The 16,549-nt window shown below is 39.0% G+C and overlaps 1 protein-coding gene across 5 annotated transcripts in view; it reads right to left on the reverse strand.

The window, feature by feature from the left end:
* The window catches only part of IFT81 (intraflagellar transport 81), a 179,434-nt gene that overhangs the window by 69,329 nt on the left and 93,556 nt on the right, over positions 1 to 16,549 (reverse strand). For 3 of the 5 annotated variants that reach the window (XM_055321886.1, XM_055321882.1, XM_055321883.1), the window contains 7 exons: positions 11,978 to 12,257; positions 9,146 to 9,304; positions 8,544 to 8,647; positions 7,363 to 7,543; positions 4,241 to 4,330; positions 1,394 to 1,459; positions 970 to 1,080 (listed from right to left, as the gene is read on the reverse strand). In XM_055321886.1, coding sequence (XP_055177861.1) covers positions 970 to 1,080; positions 1,394 to 1,459; positions 4,241 to 4,330; positions 7,363 to 7,543; positions 8,544 to 8,647; positions 9,146 to 9,289 — 696 coding nt within the window. In that variant the 5' untranslated portion in view covers positions 9,290 to 9,304; positions 11,978 to 12,257. Of the gene's footprint in view, positions 1 to 969; positions 1,081 to 1,393; positions 1,460 to 4,240; positions 4,331 to 7,362; positions 7,544 to 8,543; positions 8,648 to 9,145; positions 9,305 to 9,678; positions 9,787 to 11,977; positions 12,258 to 16,549 lie in introns of those variants that run through there. The other 2 variants (XM_055321884.1, XM_055321887.1) reach the window with 2 other exon arrangements.

Raw genomic sequence — 16,549 nt, forward strand, 5'->3', positions numbered from 1 at the left:
TGTGTGGCTTTAACCCACACCCCAAGGGCAAAAGCTGCACGCTCCACCAACTGAGTCAGCCAGGTGCCCTAACATGGTTTTCTTAATTCTAAGGAATACTAGCATTCTCACAAATGATGTCTTGGAATCACACACTGATGCTAAGTAACCATTCATAGCCCAAGCAATGCAGCTTACTGGTACAGTGGAACTACCATGATGCTAAGACAAGTTCCAAAAAAGTCAAACATCTCATTGAACAGGAAGTATATTCTTAACATATAAGTCTACTCAGTTTTAAGATAGATTTTTCAATACAATAAGCAATCCTTTCTAGCCAGATTATTTTTTCATTAAGGCAAAGTCTAAAAATGTGGAGTATGGATGATTTTGAGTCTTTTCGTGATTTGCTTATTTCCATGGGAATAAAGTATAGTGGATACTGTGATCAGTGGAATAAAATGGATATTCTCATCACTCCAGAATTCAGGACACCCTTCAGTGATCTGACAAATTTTATCAGCAGTTAATTTTAATGCTTAACATTACAATGAATGCTCTGTAATGTTGTGTCAACATAAGTTAAACATAGGCCAAAAGGTAGTATATAGACACATACTGGGTACAGAACTCAGTAGTATTATTGCTGTTGGTGTCACAAAATCCTCTTAAGGGATGCCTGGGTGGCTGAGTGGTTGAGTGTCTGCCTTTGGCTTGGGTTGTGATCCCGGAATCCTGGAATCCAGTCCTGCATTGAGTTCCCCACAGAGAGCCTGCTTCTCCCTCAGCCTGTGTCTCTGCCTCTCTGTGTCTCTCATGAATAAATAAATAAAATCTTTTTTAAAAAAATCCTCTTAAGAGTATTTCATCATGTTAACAAAAGGAAACATGAACTTCTACAATTCTAGAATCCTTTTTTCTTTATATTCGAATGATCAAAAAAATGATCTATTTCTTTCATCATGAGAATATAAACTTTTATGAGGATACCTGATTCTTTTGTTCCTGTTTCTGTTGCACAAGAAATTCTTCTCTTTCTTTTTCAACTCGAAGTTGCCTTGCTATTTTAAGCATCCGTTGATGATTCTGAACTGTCTCCACCTACAGTAAGGGAATAAGTAGTACATGTTACTGTCAAGTTTAAGAAAGAAATTAGCATGTCATGTGACTCAGACATCCACTTATCATTTCTTTTTGGCAAACAGTACTCCCTAGAGATGACAGTAAAGTTCCAGACTCCAGGTCCTTAAAAATTTTGAGCTACTGCCTAGGGAGATTCCCTTTCTGTCAATGTTATTTGAGTCCATTCTCAGATGTACACCCATACTTTGCTTAATCCTTATTTCCATTCCTAAATCTCTGCAAGTCCTTGGGACTTGGGGCCAAAGTCTTAGAGTGCTAATTTTTGCCTTACCCTTTTCTTCAAACGTTCAACTCTCTTAATAAGCTGATCCTTTTCTTCCTCCATTGCACTGATATCCTAAAAAAGTAGTCAAGGACACATTATAAGAAAAAGCGTTCTTTGTAGAATTCAAATCAAGTTTTCATATGATTTTTTTCACTACTTATAACCAGAGCATTAAGGAACAAAGATACTCTTTTGGATAAAGGGCATTTTTATATCCACCCCCCCCCCGCCCCCGCCAGGATTCTTTATTCAGGATAATTTATTTGGCAGCTTAGTGTTCATTTAGAAAAGCAACCAAAACAGGTAATAACGTAGCAAGGTAAAGCTGCCAACCAGCACATTTGTGTTCTGCCCAAATAAGGGCACACAATTTTTCAAAAGTCTTCTATAATGGAAAGTGTACAGGTCTAAAACCATGAAAACAGCTGCTGACACTTCATCTATTGTTAAATACCAAACTATATATTCTGCCAATTTTCCAGCAAAATTATTTTTAAGGTTGTGGTGTTTTCAAGACATAAATTTGTGTCTGGTTTTGTCAATTAACCAATTCCCTTCCTAAAAAAAAAAAAAAAAGACTTCAAAAATAAACCACCTTCCTTTTAATCAGCTCCACATATTTTCTAGTGAAAACAGACAATCCTTCCTAAACTTAAAAAACTAATAGCCTAACTATCACAGTAATACTAAAGAGAAAAATATACATAGTAGTCAGTATTGATAGGATCTGGGGAACTCTTATTCGCTATTGATGGCATTGTACTGAAGAAAAAGATCAAAAGTCTTAAACATATATACCATCTAGCCTGATAATTCCACTTCTGGGAATTTGTCCTAATAAAATATGCATGGAAGGCCAAAGACTTCTCTATGAGGAGTCTCACAGATACTAATCATATCTAAAATTTGTAAATTACCAAATGTCTGAGAATTATTAAATAAACTATGGCACAATATAATGAAAGTCATTAAAAATTATGCAAAGGAATGTTTAATGACAGAAAAACTCACAATATGACATTACTTCAAAGAAGCAGATTACAACGTTTATATATAGTACAATACAAAGAAAAAGTATTAAATATATTCGCTAAAATGTCAATAGTAGTTATCTCTACAGCATGGGATTATGAGTGAATTATCTTCTATTTCTTGCTTATCATATTTTCTACAAAGAATATGTTCAAAAATAGTTTGGCAATAATGAAATTAAAATGACAGACTCTCAGTCTTTTTATCATGTCAGTTTACTCACATGACATAATAGAGGAACAGTGGATGAATATCCATCACTCTTCCTTCATACTATAAATATCCTACTTATGGCTCTCTCTCCCAGTAAATGTGAGCTCACCTTTTGTTCCCAATACACTCAACAAACTCTCATTGAGAACCTACCACATGCGGGCACTGTGATAGACACTGGGATACAGTGATGAACAAAATAGAGAGACGTGGTCCTTACCCTCATAGGGCATAAAGATAGTTGGGAAAATAGACATTAAGGTAATTTTAAGTGTGGTGAGTTTTATAAAACAAAAAGAACTGGGGGAACTACTCCATCTAGGGAATCAGGGAAGGCCTCTCTGAGGAGGCAATTTCTATTGTTTCTTGATTAAAAAGATAAAGATGGCATGGATAACTCAGGAATTCTAAAAATACAAAATTCATGAAAGTGGAATCAGTATGTGTTTAGGGAAAGAAGTTATATGCCTGGTGAAAATGTTAAATTTTGGAGAACATTAAGTGACATGCGTCAAAAGTCCTGAAAATTTTTGTATGCCTTAATATTTCTAGAAATTTATCCAGGGAAACAATTATAGATACCCCAAATAAATTTATGTATACAAGCATAGCATTATCCGTAACAGCAAAAAATAAAATAAAAACCAAAAATGGTTAACCTATCCATATGGAATATTATTTAATCATTAAAAATCATATTTAGGGGCACCTGGTTGGCTCAGCTGGTTAAGCAGCCAACTCTTGATTTCAGCTCAGTTCATGATTTCAGGGTCCTGAGACTGAGTTTTGCCTCAGGCTCTGTACTCAAGTGGGGAGTTCACCTGAGAATCTTTCCTCTCCCTCTTTCCCAACCCCCAAATTAAAAAAAAAAATCATATTTAGGGGGCACCAAGGTGGTTCAGTGGGTTAAGCATCCAATTCTTGATTTTGGCTCAGGTCATGATCTCATGGTCATGAGATCAAGCCCCACACTGGGCTCCAATTGGGCATGGAGCCTGCCTAAGATTCTCTCTCTCCCTCTCCCTCTGTCCTTCCCCCGCCCCAGTCCCTCTTTAAAAAAAAAAAAAAAAAAAACCTAGAAAGATAACAATGTGAATGTTTACAATGCAATGATTAAAAAAGCAATATACAAATAACTATGTATAGCATGACCCCAAATATCCACCAACACAAATACACAAAGCCTGAAAGATAACAATTGGATGGTTTTTTCTTCTTTGTTCTTGTCTTTCTCTCTCTCTCTCTCTCTCTCTCTCTATATATATATATATATATATATATATGTGTGTGTGTGTATGATAAATATACTTTATACTTTATATAACATACATTTTTTACTATATACACATAGAGAAAGATAGCCAAAATGTAATCTTTTATAATCCATGGTAGTAGTCTATACAGTACATAAGAACTCATTATGAATTTACCCTGGTATCATTAATTTCTTCAGTAAAGAATTAGCAAAGATTCAACAAAAGAAAATCTGACCCTTGTTATCACTGTTTCCTATGTAGTTTTAAGACTCATACTGAATTAACCAAAAACAAAAATGGGAAAATATTCAAATCTAAAAAAAATATTGTTACTATATTTTCCTTTCTTTACCCTTCTTATTTCTGCTGTAGAAAATCCAGATGTCTTGAGTTGCTCACATTCTTTATGCAAAGTTTTAAAGGCTTCCATCAGCTCTTCATACTAAAAGACAAGTTAAAAAATTATAAACTAATGACTAGGTCCAGTAGGCTTTTCTTCATTAGGTTACCAATTAACCTATAGTGATTACTTAAATCATTACATAACAGCATTAAAATCATATCCTTTAACATTTATATAAGACACAGAAAAAGTGTGTATAATCTGGTCATAAGTACTTCTCCAGCTTCCTCTCTGGTTACTTCCTTAACTCATATTCTCTAATCCAGCTATGGTGATCTTTCAATCCTTGGAAAATTCTATGCTCTCACCTGCAGTCTACCCACCCTATTCCCTCTGAGAATACTCTATGACTTCCTCACCCCTTACCTGGATAATTTCAGTTCATCTGTCAGGTCTCAGCATAGATACTACCATTCTCAGAGAAGACTTCTCTAGCTCTGTACCTATGCTAGGTCAGAGTGTCATGATATCAGAATATAAACACCACATAAAATTAAAATTGCCTAGTTACTTGTCTGTCTCCCTCCATTAGACAGGGAGAGTCAAGAGGACAAGAATCCTGTTATCCTATACAATTCAGTGCCCTGAGGCCCAGCATGACGCATAACTGATAAATTCAATAAAAAGTAGGTGAATGAATGAAAAAAATCACAAATCTTCCCCAAAATTCTTTAAAAATAGTATTTTTTTGTAAGCAATGGCAGGAAATTAATATGTTTTTTGACTGATCATATCCTAAAAATCTGTAAATCATTTATTCTAAAACTTCTCATTTAGAAGACAAGGTTCTATGCTAAATGACTGGCCAAATGTAGAAGTCATTTTAGATATAAACCTCAGGTATGCTTCATGAATAAACATATCTTTATCATTAATTCTTCCACTAATTATCTGGGCATATTTAGTAAAAGCTATTAGTAAACTTTCTCCAGAGCAATTAGTTTTTTATCAAGTTTATTGATGAGGGAGTGTAGGGAGGAGAAAATACTTCACATTTACATTTCTCTATTTCGTACATTATGTAAAGCCTTCAAATGAAGGGGTTGGAGTTGTCTCATTCTACCGTACTTCTCCTATGACATCTATTGTAACATTTGACATGATTATTCACATAAATCTTTCAATACCCAAAATGTCTTTAGAGATCAAGATTGGCTCTAGAGTGAGTGACTGCGATGGCTATCCCAAAAAACCAAATATATGGAGATGCCTGGGTGTCTCAGTGATTGAGCACCTGCCTTTGGCTCAGGTTGTGATCCTGGGGTCCTGGGATCGAGCCCCACATCAGGCTCCCTGTGGGGAGTTTGCTTCTCCCTCTGCCTATGTCTCTCCTTCATTCTCTGTGTCTCTCATGAATAAATAAGTAAACACTTTTTTAAAAACCCACCAAATATATGGATGAAAAAACATTCAGTTTTGATTGTTCCGATCCAATCCCAATTTTGAACACATAGTGTATTTAAGCAACTCTACAAAACCCTGGAGGAAAACAAAGATGGATAAACATAATACCTGTCTTCATAGACCTCATAATCCATTGGGTAGACTGACAAACTATTCACAACAAACTGCACAAATCAGCATATGTATATAGTATAGAATAAAAGCACAAAGAGCTAAACAGAGGCACTTTTTAAAAATCAAAATCCTTTCAAATCTTAAGCCTGAATCCTCTTTTTCCATAGTCTTTGATGAGCAATGTGCTTTGAAATCCCAGGGCCGGGATCCCTGGGTGGCGCAGCGGTTTGGCGCTTGCCTTTGGCCCAGGGCGCGATCCTGGAGATGCGGGATCGAATCCCACGTCAGGCTCCCGGTGCATGGAACCTGCTTCTCCTCTGCCTATGTCTCTGCCTCTCTCTATCTCTCTGTGACTATCATAAAAAAAAAAAAAAAAAGAAATCCCAGGGCCAAGATCCAGACCAGCCAGAATCCTCAGTATTGTGAATGGGCAGAGGAGGGAGCAAAAGAGGAGGGAGAGGGAAAAGGAGAAAATCCCAAGCAGACTCCTGGCTGAGTGCAAGCCTGACCCCAGGACCCTGAGATTATGACCTGAGCCAAACAGAGTCTGAGTATGCTTAACTGACTGAGAAACCCAGGAGCCCCCAAAGTAGTTAGGAACTTTAAGGACAAAACCTAATATCATCCTAAAAATCTATGAGGAAAGTACACTGAGATTTCAAACTCCTGGCCCTTTCTCTACCTTCTGCCTGATTGGGAAATCCTTTGAGATCTCAAGCCTAGCTTCTTTGCCTGTATCAAATCCTCTCAGGGGCTCACAGGTCCTGATTTGTCACATTTACATTTCTCTATTTCATATATTAGGTAAAGCCTTCAAATGTAGGGGGGGGGGTTGGAGTTGTCTCATTCTGCTGTACTTCTCCCATGACATCTACTGTAACATTTGACGTGATTATTTACATAAATCTTTCACAAGTGTCAATAGTGTCAATTATCCCACTTTCACAAATGGGATAGTGTTAATTTATACCTTTGCTTTCATGTAATTATTACGATAGTCCCTTTCTCTCTGATTTAGATGACAAACCGTATAGTTATCTAAGTGATCAGCAAAGTGCTCTGCAGTCCCAAACCTAAAATCCTATCTACCCACAATTCTTAAGTAATAAATTATTCTAAAATCCTAATCTCAGGGTTTTTTTCTATCTATATACCTCTATCACTGAAATAGTATTTGTGTGCAAAAGTCAGTATTTTCATACATGATTACACTTGAACAATATATTTTTTAAAGATTTTATTTATTTATTCATGAGAGACACACAGAGAGAGGCAGACACAGGCAGAGGAAGAAGCAGGCTCCATGCAGGGAGCCCAATGTGGGACTTGATCCCAAGACTCCAGGGTCATGCCCCGGGCTGAAGGCAGGCGCTAACCGCTGAACCACCCAGGGATCCCCACAGTTGAACAATATTAGTAACTATTTTACCTTTTGGTGCCACCTGGAAATATAGAAAAGCAAATAAGCTAAAGAGAAATTAACAAGTATTTGAACATGTGCATCTCGATATACATTACAGATAGTTTAAAAATACCATTTGTGTATTGTATACCTGTTTATTGGTATCAGCCACAGTTTCATCCTGAAGAAACTCACTTGGTACCTCAAGCTTTATTAAAAAACGAGCTAAATATGCTCTTTTCTTCAGTTCATTAGTCCTTTGAAGAAGCCAGTGGAGCACTGGGTAAATTACAGGTTTACTTCCAATCACCAGACCCTGACGAAAGGTACTCCTATAAAAAGAAAATAAACACGTGCAAGTGAGCACCACCCCTCTCTCCGGCTTATAACAAATAAAGCTTGAGAAGAGATAAAAGCTCAAACCCTAATTTACAATTCTTGATGGCCTTCCATGACTATTAAAAAAAAAGAAGAAGAAGATAAAACCAAGGCTATTCTGAAGTCATTCCATATATCAACAATAAATATAAAATTAGGCCCACAATATATAACTGTACTATATGGGGGGGGAGGTTGTATTGGAACCATTAATTGGTACAGTCTGCCTTAATAACTTCATTGGCTGGGCATGTTTAAGTTACTGTTTTTATTTAGGATGGCAGATAATTGGGCAGCCCGGGTGGCTCAGCGGTTTAGCGCCACCTTCAGCCCTGGGTGTGATACTGGAGACCCCGGATCAAGTCCCACATCGGGCTCCCTGTGCGGAGCCTGCTTCTCCCTCTGCCTGTGTCTCTGCCTGCCTTTCTGGGTGTGTGTGTCTCTCACGAATAAATGAATGAAATCTTTAAAAAAAAAAAAAAAAAAAAAAAGGATGGCAGATAATTGATAAATGATAAAATAGAATAGTGGGATTTGCGTGACTTTTTTGTTTAGGGGGAAAAACTGATCCACTTAAGACTTCTACATGACAAAATAATATTAAAAGTTCAAGATTATTTTGAAATTCAGTGATGTTCTAAAGCCATTGACAGGAAGACCAGGTATTGTCTAGGAAGACTAACTGTAGCCCAAGAAAGTCTGGATATTCAAGCATTGCTTTAAGAAAGCAACACATGGGGGTATCAGTCAGTTAAGCTTCTGCCTTTGACTCAGGTCATGATGGTCTCAGGGTCCTGGGATTGAGCCCTGAGTCAGGCTCCCTGCTCAGAGGGGAGCCTGCTTCTCCCTCTCCCTCTCTCCTTGCTTGTGCTCTCTCACTCTCTCAAATAAATAAATAAATCCTAAAAAAAAAAAAAAAAAAAAAAAAAGTGCAACATGTGATCAGACTCTTACATGTCTGTGGCATTTCCTGGAGGTTTATATTTAAGGATACCAAGAAGGCTCAACATCCTTTTGGCTGTTTGCTCTGGCATCTCCTCTCTGATATCAACAACTTGCTAAGAGATAAATAAATCGAAAAAATATGTTATTGTATATCTATCTAACAAAGAACAATATTTAAACTGACAAAATTGTTCTACTAGAGCAAAACAGGCACAATGGTCTTTTCATAAAACAGATTAAGTATGGAGGCCCCAAATTCCACGTGAGGGTACATACAAGTCAGATCAGGATTTGTATTAAGAATGTCAAGCTTAAAAAGCATCCAGTGGAAAGGACCAGCATATAAAAGACATGACCTAACTTGCAATACAATAAAACCTTTTGTAAAAGTATTTTGATTCCAGGACCAAATCAATTTATGTTTGGAGTAGAGGAATAATTTCTAAATAACGTACAAGTACATAATTTAATTTTTAAGCTAGCAGAGAAACCTTAAAGGTCATTTATTATTATTTTACAAGCATGGAAAATAAGGCCCAAGACTCATAGATATTTAGAGCCAGAAACTAGCTTTCCTGCTACCTTTGTCACAAGAAAGAGAAAACTCTTACCTTTGGGTCAATCTCAGCCAGAACATCATTGAGAACTTGCAATAGTTGCATTGGCTCCAGGGAATCAAATGTGATTAAATTATAGTTCTTCCTAAAAGGCTCTTTATTGAGATTGTCCACAATGAATTTGATTTGATCACTCATAATTAGGTCTTATAACTAAAAATAGAGATAAAATTCCTCAATACTGAAAACAAACATTCTGGAAAAAATTAGTATTAAGTTTATAGAAAGTAGGAATGAAAAGTACAATTCTCCATGGCACACAAAATGCTGTGAAAAGTATCATTTTGTCGAAAGAAATCAGAATATGAAGACTTCACTATGAATGTTACAGTATATACTACTAATATTGAATACCAAATGTTTTTTATATACATCTGGTAAGATAGCAATCATATGAATTAGGCTACAGACATGCTTCGAATTTTTTTTAGAATTAGCAGCCCATGTTTAAAAATTGAGAGTTTTTTTTTTTTACATTAAAATCCAGATACCCAGGAGCTCAGGTGGCTCAGCAGTTTAGCACCTGCCTTTGGCTCAGAGCGTGATCCTGCAGTCCCAGGACAGAGTCCCGCATCGAGCTTCCTGCATGGAGCCTGCTTCTCCCTCTGCCTTTGTCTCTGCCACTCTCTGCTGGTCTCTCATGAATAAATAAATAAAATTTTAAAAAAAATCCAGATATCCACTTTCTCTTCAAAATCAGATCTGGCAAACCTGGATACACATTTGTGTACAGCCACACCCAAATAAAGCTGAGCAGAGGCTGTAGGCTTTAGCCTGGGCATGCATTTTTGGTTTGGTTCCGGTTTCCTCCACCAAGCATTCTTCACCCATTGATGTTATGTAGGCATCGACTCTGCCATCCTTGAGTAATTCAGACCTATGTCTCCTTGTGCCTTCAATAAGGTAACAGCCTCAAGTTTTCTGGCCTCTGCCTCTCCTATTCCAAATCATTTGTGTGATTCTCATTGCTCACAAAACAAAGTCCAAACTTCTTGGATTTTGATTGCTTTCAGATCTAACTCAATTTAGCTTTCCCGCTTTTATTTCAAAATTGTTACCTTTTACTCTTTTAAATTTTGCAGCACTGAAAGTTACTGCTCCCTAGTTTTTCCACCTCTGTCATCAGTTAATGCTGTTTTCTTGCCTAGAAAGACTGTTCCTCACCTGATTTCCACAGGTGCAACCCCTAACGGTCTTTCAGGATCTGCCCTCCAAATGCACCTTCTCAAGCTATCTCCCACATTCTGCACTAGAATATTGCCTGCCCTCCACATTAACCACACGTTATCCGCCCTGCTCTCCTAGAGTTACTTTTCTGTTTTCTACCTGGGACTTAACCTACATTTCCTCTTCTCTACCAAAATGTAAATTCCGTGAGGACGTATCTGTGCCTAATTCCATCTGTGAATACCCACTGCATCAAAACAGTGATTTCTTCCATAGACTAGAGAAATGTATTCACAGGCCCAAAGCCATAAAAAGAAAGATAAGCCTAAGTAGGTTGGTGGTGATGTGATCATAACCTTGTTAAAAATTAAATATCTGATTATTTAACTACTGAAGCAGCTTTACCAAGGTTCCTAGTGTTTCCTGCATGAAGGTATCAATTGTTTAGTATGGGAAGAAGTGGTAGAAATTTTGCAGGCAGGCAATTTTTTTAAGCCAGCAATATTAAAAAATGGAATTAAAAAAATGAACTGCTAAAAAAAGAAAGAAAAAATTACTTTGGTGCCTCCTAATAGTTTTTAACTAAGAAATGAACAGATGCTATTTTATCAGACATTAGTTGAGGTTGCATGCATTTTGCTCTGAAATAGATTTTTTTTTAATTGGATGGGTGGAGCTGGATATTTGGAAAACATGAAATTAAAGATATCATTTCTCCATAATTATGATAAACTTATGAGTAAATGATCATTATTTTAAAAAAATTAAGTCAGAAGACAGTAGAAAGGATAACCAATGTGGCTGAAAACTTAGAGGTTTCCTTTCATCTATAAAAGGAAAACTTTCACGTAAATAAAAATCCACGTCGGAAATGCAAGTTTTTCATCATTAAAAGTATTTTAAGTAAAAGTACTCATCGTAACCTTCACATACACATATATTTAATTTTAATGACTTAAAAAGTATATATAATGCACAACATAATACACATATATAATTTTTTCCCCTTTTCAAAAAAACCCCAAACACTTGGATGCACGAGTAAAACGTTACCAGGAGAGGAAAAGAAAAGAGCTGGGTTCCCCCAGGTGCCACAAGCTTTTGGATGGTCACCCGCTAAGGACAAAGATGTACAGGCAGGTTGTCTATGCCCAGTGGGCTCTGCGCTCTAAAATTAGCAAAAGCAATTACTCTCCCTCTGCCAGCGGAAAGTCGCCACGCTAATTCCCGAGCACTTACCCACATGAGAGCCCAAGGGGGTGGGGGGGAAGAATTAAAACCAGGACGTGCGTTTATCTGGCACAACCCGGGGCGGGAACGACGCTGCCCTGGTCCCAGGCCTGCACGAGCAGGGACCAGCAGCCTCTTAGGATTCCCCAAAATAGTGTCCCCTCCCACGCCCCACGTCCAGAGGCTCGGGACATAGGACAGGGGACCCCACATCCGACCCACGTACCTCGCGGGGGTGGGGGGTGACGTGGGTTCCCCGACCGCTCAACCCTCGGGGGAGCGGCCTGGCGGGCATCGACCCGGGTGTCGGGGGCTTAACTGCTGCGACCCTCCCCTGGCGAGGAGCTGCGCTGAGAAGGGGGGGAGGAGGGAGTTCGTTCTTTTGGGGGGTCTCGGGGGGAGTTTCCGAACGCGTGTTGGCGAGGTTACCTCAAATTGTCCTCAAGAAACCACTTTTCCCCCCCGCAGGAGGCATCCAGGCTCTACTGGGTTCCTAGGGACACGCTCCTTGGCAACGGTTGCTAGGCCGTGGAGCTACGTCACTTCCGGCGGGTGGGCCGGGGCATTTCCGCGAGGCCCTCGGGCGCGCGCGCGGGGCCCGAGCTCCCTGGCGGTGGTTCCCGGCTCACGCGCGCTCTGCGGTCGCGGGTCCTGAGCCGCAGCGAGGACTGGAGACCGCTGTGCTTAAATGTCAGCTGGCAAGGAAAATCTGAAAGAAAAAAAATGAACTTCTTCTTGCCCTGAAAACTTGGTTGCCTGTTCAAACATCTTGGAAGAAACCAGCTACAGATTTAGCATCAGTCTTAGAGCAAAATAAAACAAAACAAACAAAAAAAAACAAATTCCGTATTAGGCATCTCCTGTTTGCCTTGCCCTGTACCGGCTGCTGGGGATGCAAATGAAGCCAGGAATTACTGGGCTCCTGTTCTCAAGGAACAGAGTCCAGTGCTGATAAAGAGACGATTGAAAGGCAACTCCAATACGACTGTCATAAAAAGGCCCAGTGATGGGGGAGCCCAGATGAAGTATCCCGAGTTTATTTGAGACTGAAGAGACTGTACTATCAGGAAAGTTTCCATCAAAGTGATGTTTAAGGATCAGTAAAAAAAAAAAAAAATCAGCCAAAGGGCAGAGGGATCAGTAAAAATTAGCCAAGTGGGCAGAGGGAACAGAACATCACAAGATTAATCCATTGCTGGCTGCCTTCTGACTAATGAACCATTAAGCAGAGGCATCCTGGGGGGCTCTTGGAGGAAATAGAAGACCCATCCCAGCCCACAGATGCTCATGATGAGTTGAAGGAGGCAACACTTAAAAACTTTGAAAAGGTAAATAATTTAAATAACTTTGGGAGAAACAAAAGATCTGTACAAGTGATTGCATAATTAATTGATCCTGGTGGGTGTGTTAGGAGGATCTCTGGGCCACCTGGATTTGAAACTGGGTCTGCCATTTTGTGGCCTCACCTCTCTGAGCTTTCCTGTTCTCCACTATAAAGTGTGGCTATAGAGGCCCCTGAGTGGCCCAGTTAGTTAAGCATCTGCCTTCAGCTCAGGTCATGATCCCAAGGTCCTGGGATGGATCAATCCCATCATGGGGCTCTCTGCTCAGTGGGGAGCCTGCTTCTCCCTCTCCCTCTGCCTGCTGCTCTGCCTACTTATGCTTTGTCAAATAAATAAATAAAATCTTTTAAAAAAAAGTATGTCTATAATAATACTTTCCTCAAAATGTTGATGTGAGGATTAAGAGAATCAATACAGGTAAAGTGATTAGGGTATATAAGTGCCTGACATTGGAAGAGCTAAGGACATTTTACCTTTTTTCTTCTACTTTTTGAAAAACAAGACGGTTAGATATGCTCCTTCTGCAGAGTCTACAGATGTAGGCTATTGAAAGATAAGTGTGGTTTATCGGGTAGTTTTTAGTTCCTCCTCTGCCTGTTACAGCTATTACAAAAACACTATAATTTTCAGTTATGAGAATGTAATCATGTGTAAATTGGAGTAAGCAATAGAATCCACTCTTTACACTCAAATGGACTTTATGCTTAATGCGGTTGCTCTGGAACACAGGGAAGAATTTGAGGTCAGTCAGCATGCTTCTTGGGATCCCTGTATTGAGAAGCACTTTTTTTTTTTAAAGGTTTTATTTATTTGAGAGAGAAAGTGAGCACAAGCTGGGAGGAGGGGCAGAGAGAAAGGGAGAAGCAGACTCCCCACTGAGCAGGGAACCCTACACAGGGGCTCAATCCCAGGATCCTGGGATCATGACCTGAGCCGAAGGCAGATGCTTAACTGACTGAGCCACCCAGGTGCCCCTACTGAGAAGCTTATATTCCAACTTGAACCAAAAAGGAGAGACATAGAGAAGCCTCATCATATTAGGCCTCTGCCTATCTATAGGGCCCAGATACAGACCAAAGGATAACTTAACACCACCTGATTCACTTAAGATAAAACCTTAAATGGATTCATGAAGGGTCCAAGAAGAACTTCTCAGCAACAACTCCAGAACACTGAAGGCTGATTACATCCCAAGTCAATCCACCCTCGTGAAGACATTTTTTCCCTCTTAGATGCTTTGTTTTTTTTTTAAGATTTTATTTATTCGTGAGAGACACAGAGAGAGAGAGAGGCAGAGACACAGGCAGAGGGAGAAGCAGGCTCCATGCAGGGAACCTGACGTGGGACTCAATCCCGGGTCTCCAGGATCACACCCTGGGCTGCAGGCAGCACTAAACCGCTGTGCCACCCAGGCTGCCCTCCCTCTTAGATGCTATATTGAGTCTTCCTTGTAAACCCCCAAAAATGCCTCTTGGCTGAACTGTATTTGACATTTTTAGTAGATGAAGGAAAGTCCAGTTATATGAGATAGTCTTTCTGAAAGATTCCCACCCCTACCCTGACTCTATCAAAAAAAAAAAAAAAAACTTCATCAAGGTATAATTCAAATACATACAATTCACCCATTTAAAGTATTTAATTTACACTAATCCAAAAGGATATGTGTTTATTGCTGCTTATTGCAGCATTATTTACAATAGCCAATATATGGAAGCAACCCAAGTGTTCATCAATAAACGAATGGATAAAGAAGATACACACTAGAATATCACACCGCCATGAAAAAGGATGAGATCTTGCCATTTGTGACAACGAGGATGAACCTAGAGGGTTTAAGTGCTAAGTGAAATAAGTCAGGCTCAGAAAAACAAATATTTCATTCATGTAGAAACTAAAAAACAAAACAAATGAATAAATAAACAAAACATATCATACCTATAAATACAGAGAACCAAGTGGTAGTTGCCAGAGAGAAGAGGGGGTGAGGGAGTTTTACAAAATAGTTGAAAGAGAGTGGAAGAAACAGGCTTCCAGTTAAGTAACAAATAAGTCATGGGAATAAAAGGCATAAGGTAGAGAGTATATATAGTCAATGATATTGTAATAGTGATGGATGGTAGCTACACTTGTGGTGAGCATAACATAACATATAGAGAAATTGAAGCACTATGTTGTACACTTGAGAACAACATAACAATGTGTGTCAACTCTTCTCAAATTTTAAAAATATTATAAAATATAAAGTACACAACTTAATGGCTTTTAGCATATTGTGCACCTATCACCACTATCTAATCACAGAACATTTTCATCAGCCCAAAAAGGAAGCCTGTACCTTTTAGTCATCATCTCCTAGTTTGCAATTTTTAAAAAAAACCTGCCACCTCTCAGACCCTGGCAACCAACAATCTTCTTTCCTTCTCTATGACTATACCTTTTCTGGACATTTCATATAAAAGGAATCATAAAGTACACGGTGGCTCTTTGTGTTTGGCTTCTTTTCGCTTAGTATGTTTTCAAGGTTCATCCATGCTGTAGTGTGTATCAGTACCTCATTCCATTTTGTGACAATAATATTCCATCGTTCATCCATTTATCAGTTGATGGACATTTGGATTGTTTCCATTTTTGGCTATAATGAACAATGTGCTATGAACATCCGTGTACATACTTCCACTGTCTTATGGACAGAGCACTTCTGTTGGCTACATCAGATGAGCAAAGTATGTACATCAGGGGCATGAGTAAGTGGGAGGTGGGTGGCCATTCATTCTTGGGTGTCTTTTCCTTTTAATTCTTGTTAATTTTAGCCTCTTGGGTGCTCTGTAGTTGTAAACCATAGAACCAAAGATGTGGATTCCTTAGAAGTTTTTGGTTATAACAACAAACTGTTGTTGAAACCTACTTGTCCCTTGCTACCAAAACACTAAAACACCCAATCTGCTTCTCACCTGAAGCCCTCTGATAAGATGCTGTCACATGAAAGTGTGCTTTACATGTTGACCAGCCTCTAGTGGAGAAGGTGGGGACAGGTGTGGAGGAGGTGATAGAAACTAGAAGCTGCCCCTTACAACTCCCTTATTTAACCTTGTAGATGCTGCAAGTCCACCCACAGTTGTGAAATTCTACTCTGGTTCTTCAGGGGAGAAAAAAATCACTCCTGGTCAAATGTATTTTTCAAGACCCAGTTTAGTACAAAATTAAAATAAGGAAGGTGTCATTATTTCATGCATTTGTGAAGTCCAAGGATATCTGTCTTCAGGTATGGTTTGATCTAGGTCATCCTGACATTGTTTCTCCCTCCATTTCTAGGTCTCTTATCTCCACTTTCCTCTGAATGGGCTATTAGTAGCAAGAGGTTTATATTCTTCCAGCCTAGCAACCTCACTAAAAGAATCTTTTCTCCAACAGTTCCAGAAAATTCTCAGGGCTGACCCTCACTAGTTTCAAGTGTGTCAGACTGTTCCTGAATCAATTGCTATGAATTTGATAGGTGAGTCAGGTGAGGGCTGCCCCCCAAAAGGAAAAGCTGCCCCCAAAAAAGGAAGAACTACCCACAAAAAGGAAGAGCTCTTACCAGAGGTAGAGATGCAATGGAAACAAGAACAACAGATGTCTCCTACAGTAGTCAGGGAAGGTGTTTAAATCTTAAAAGCTG

This window comes from Nyctereutes procyonoides, unplaced genomic scaffold, assembly GCF_905146905.1.
Source record: "Nyctereutes procyonoides isolate TBG_1078 unplaced genomic scaffold, NYPRO_anot_genome, whole genome shotgun sequence".
NCBI classification, from domain to species: domain Eukaryota; kingdom Metazoa; phylum Chordata; class Mammalia; order Carnivora; family Canidae; genus Nyctereutes; species Nyctereutes procyonoides.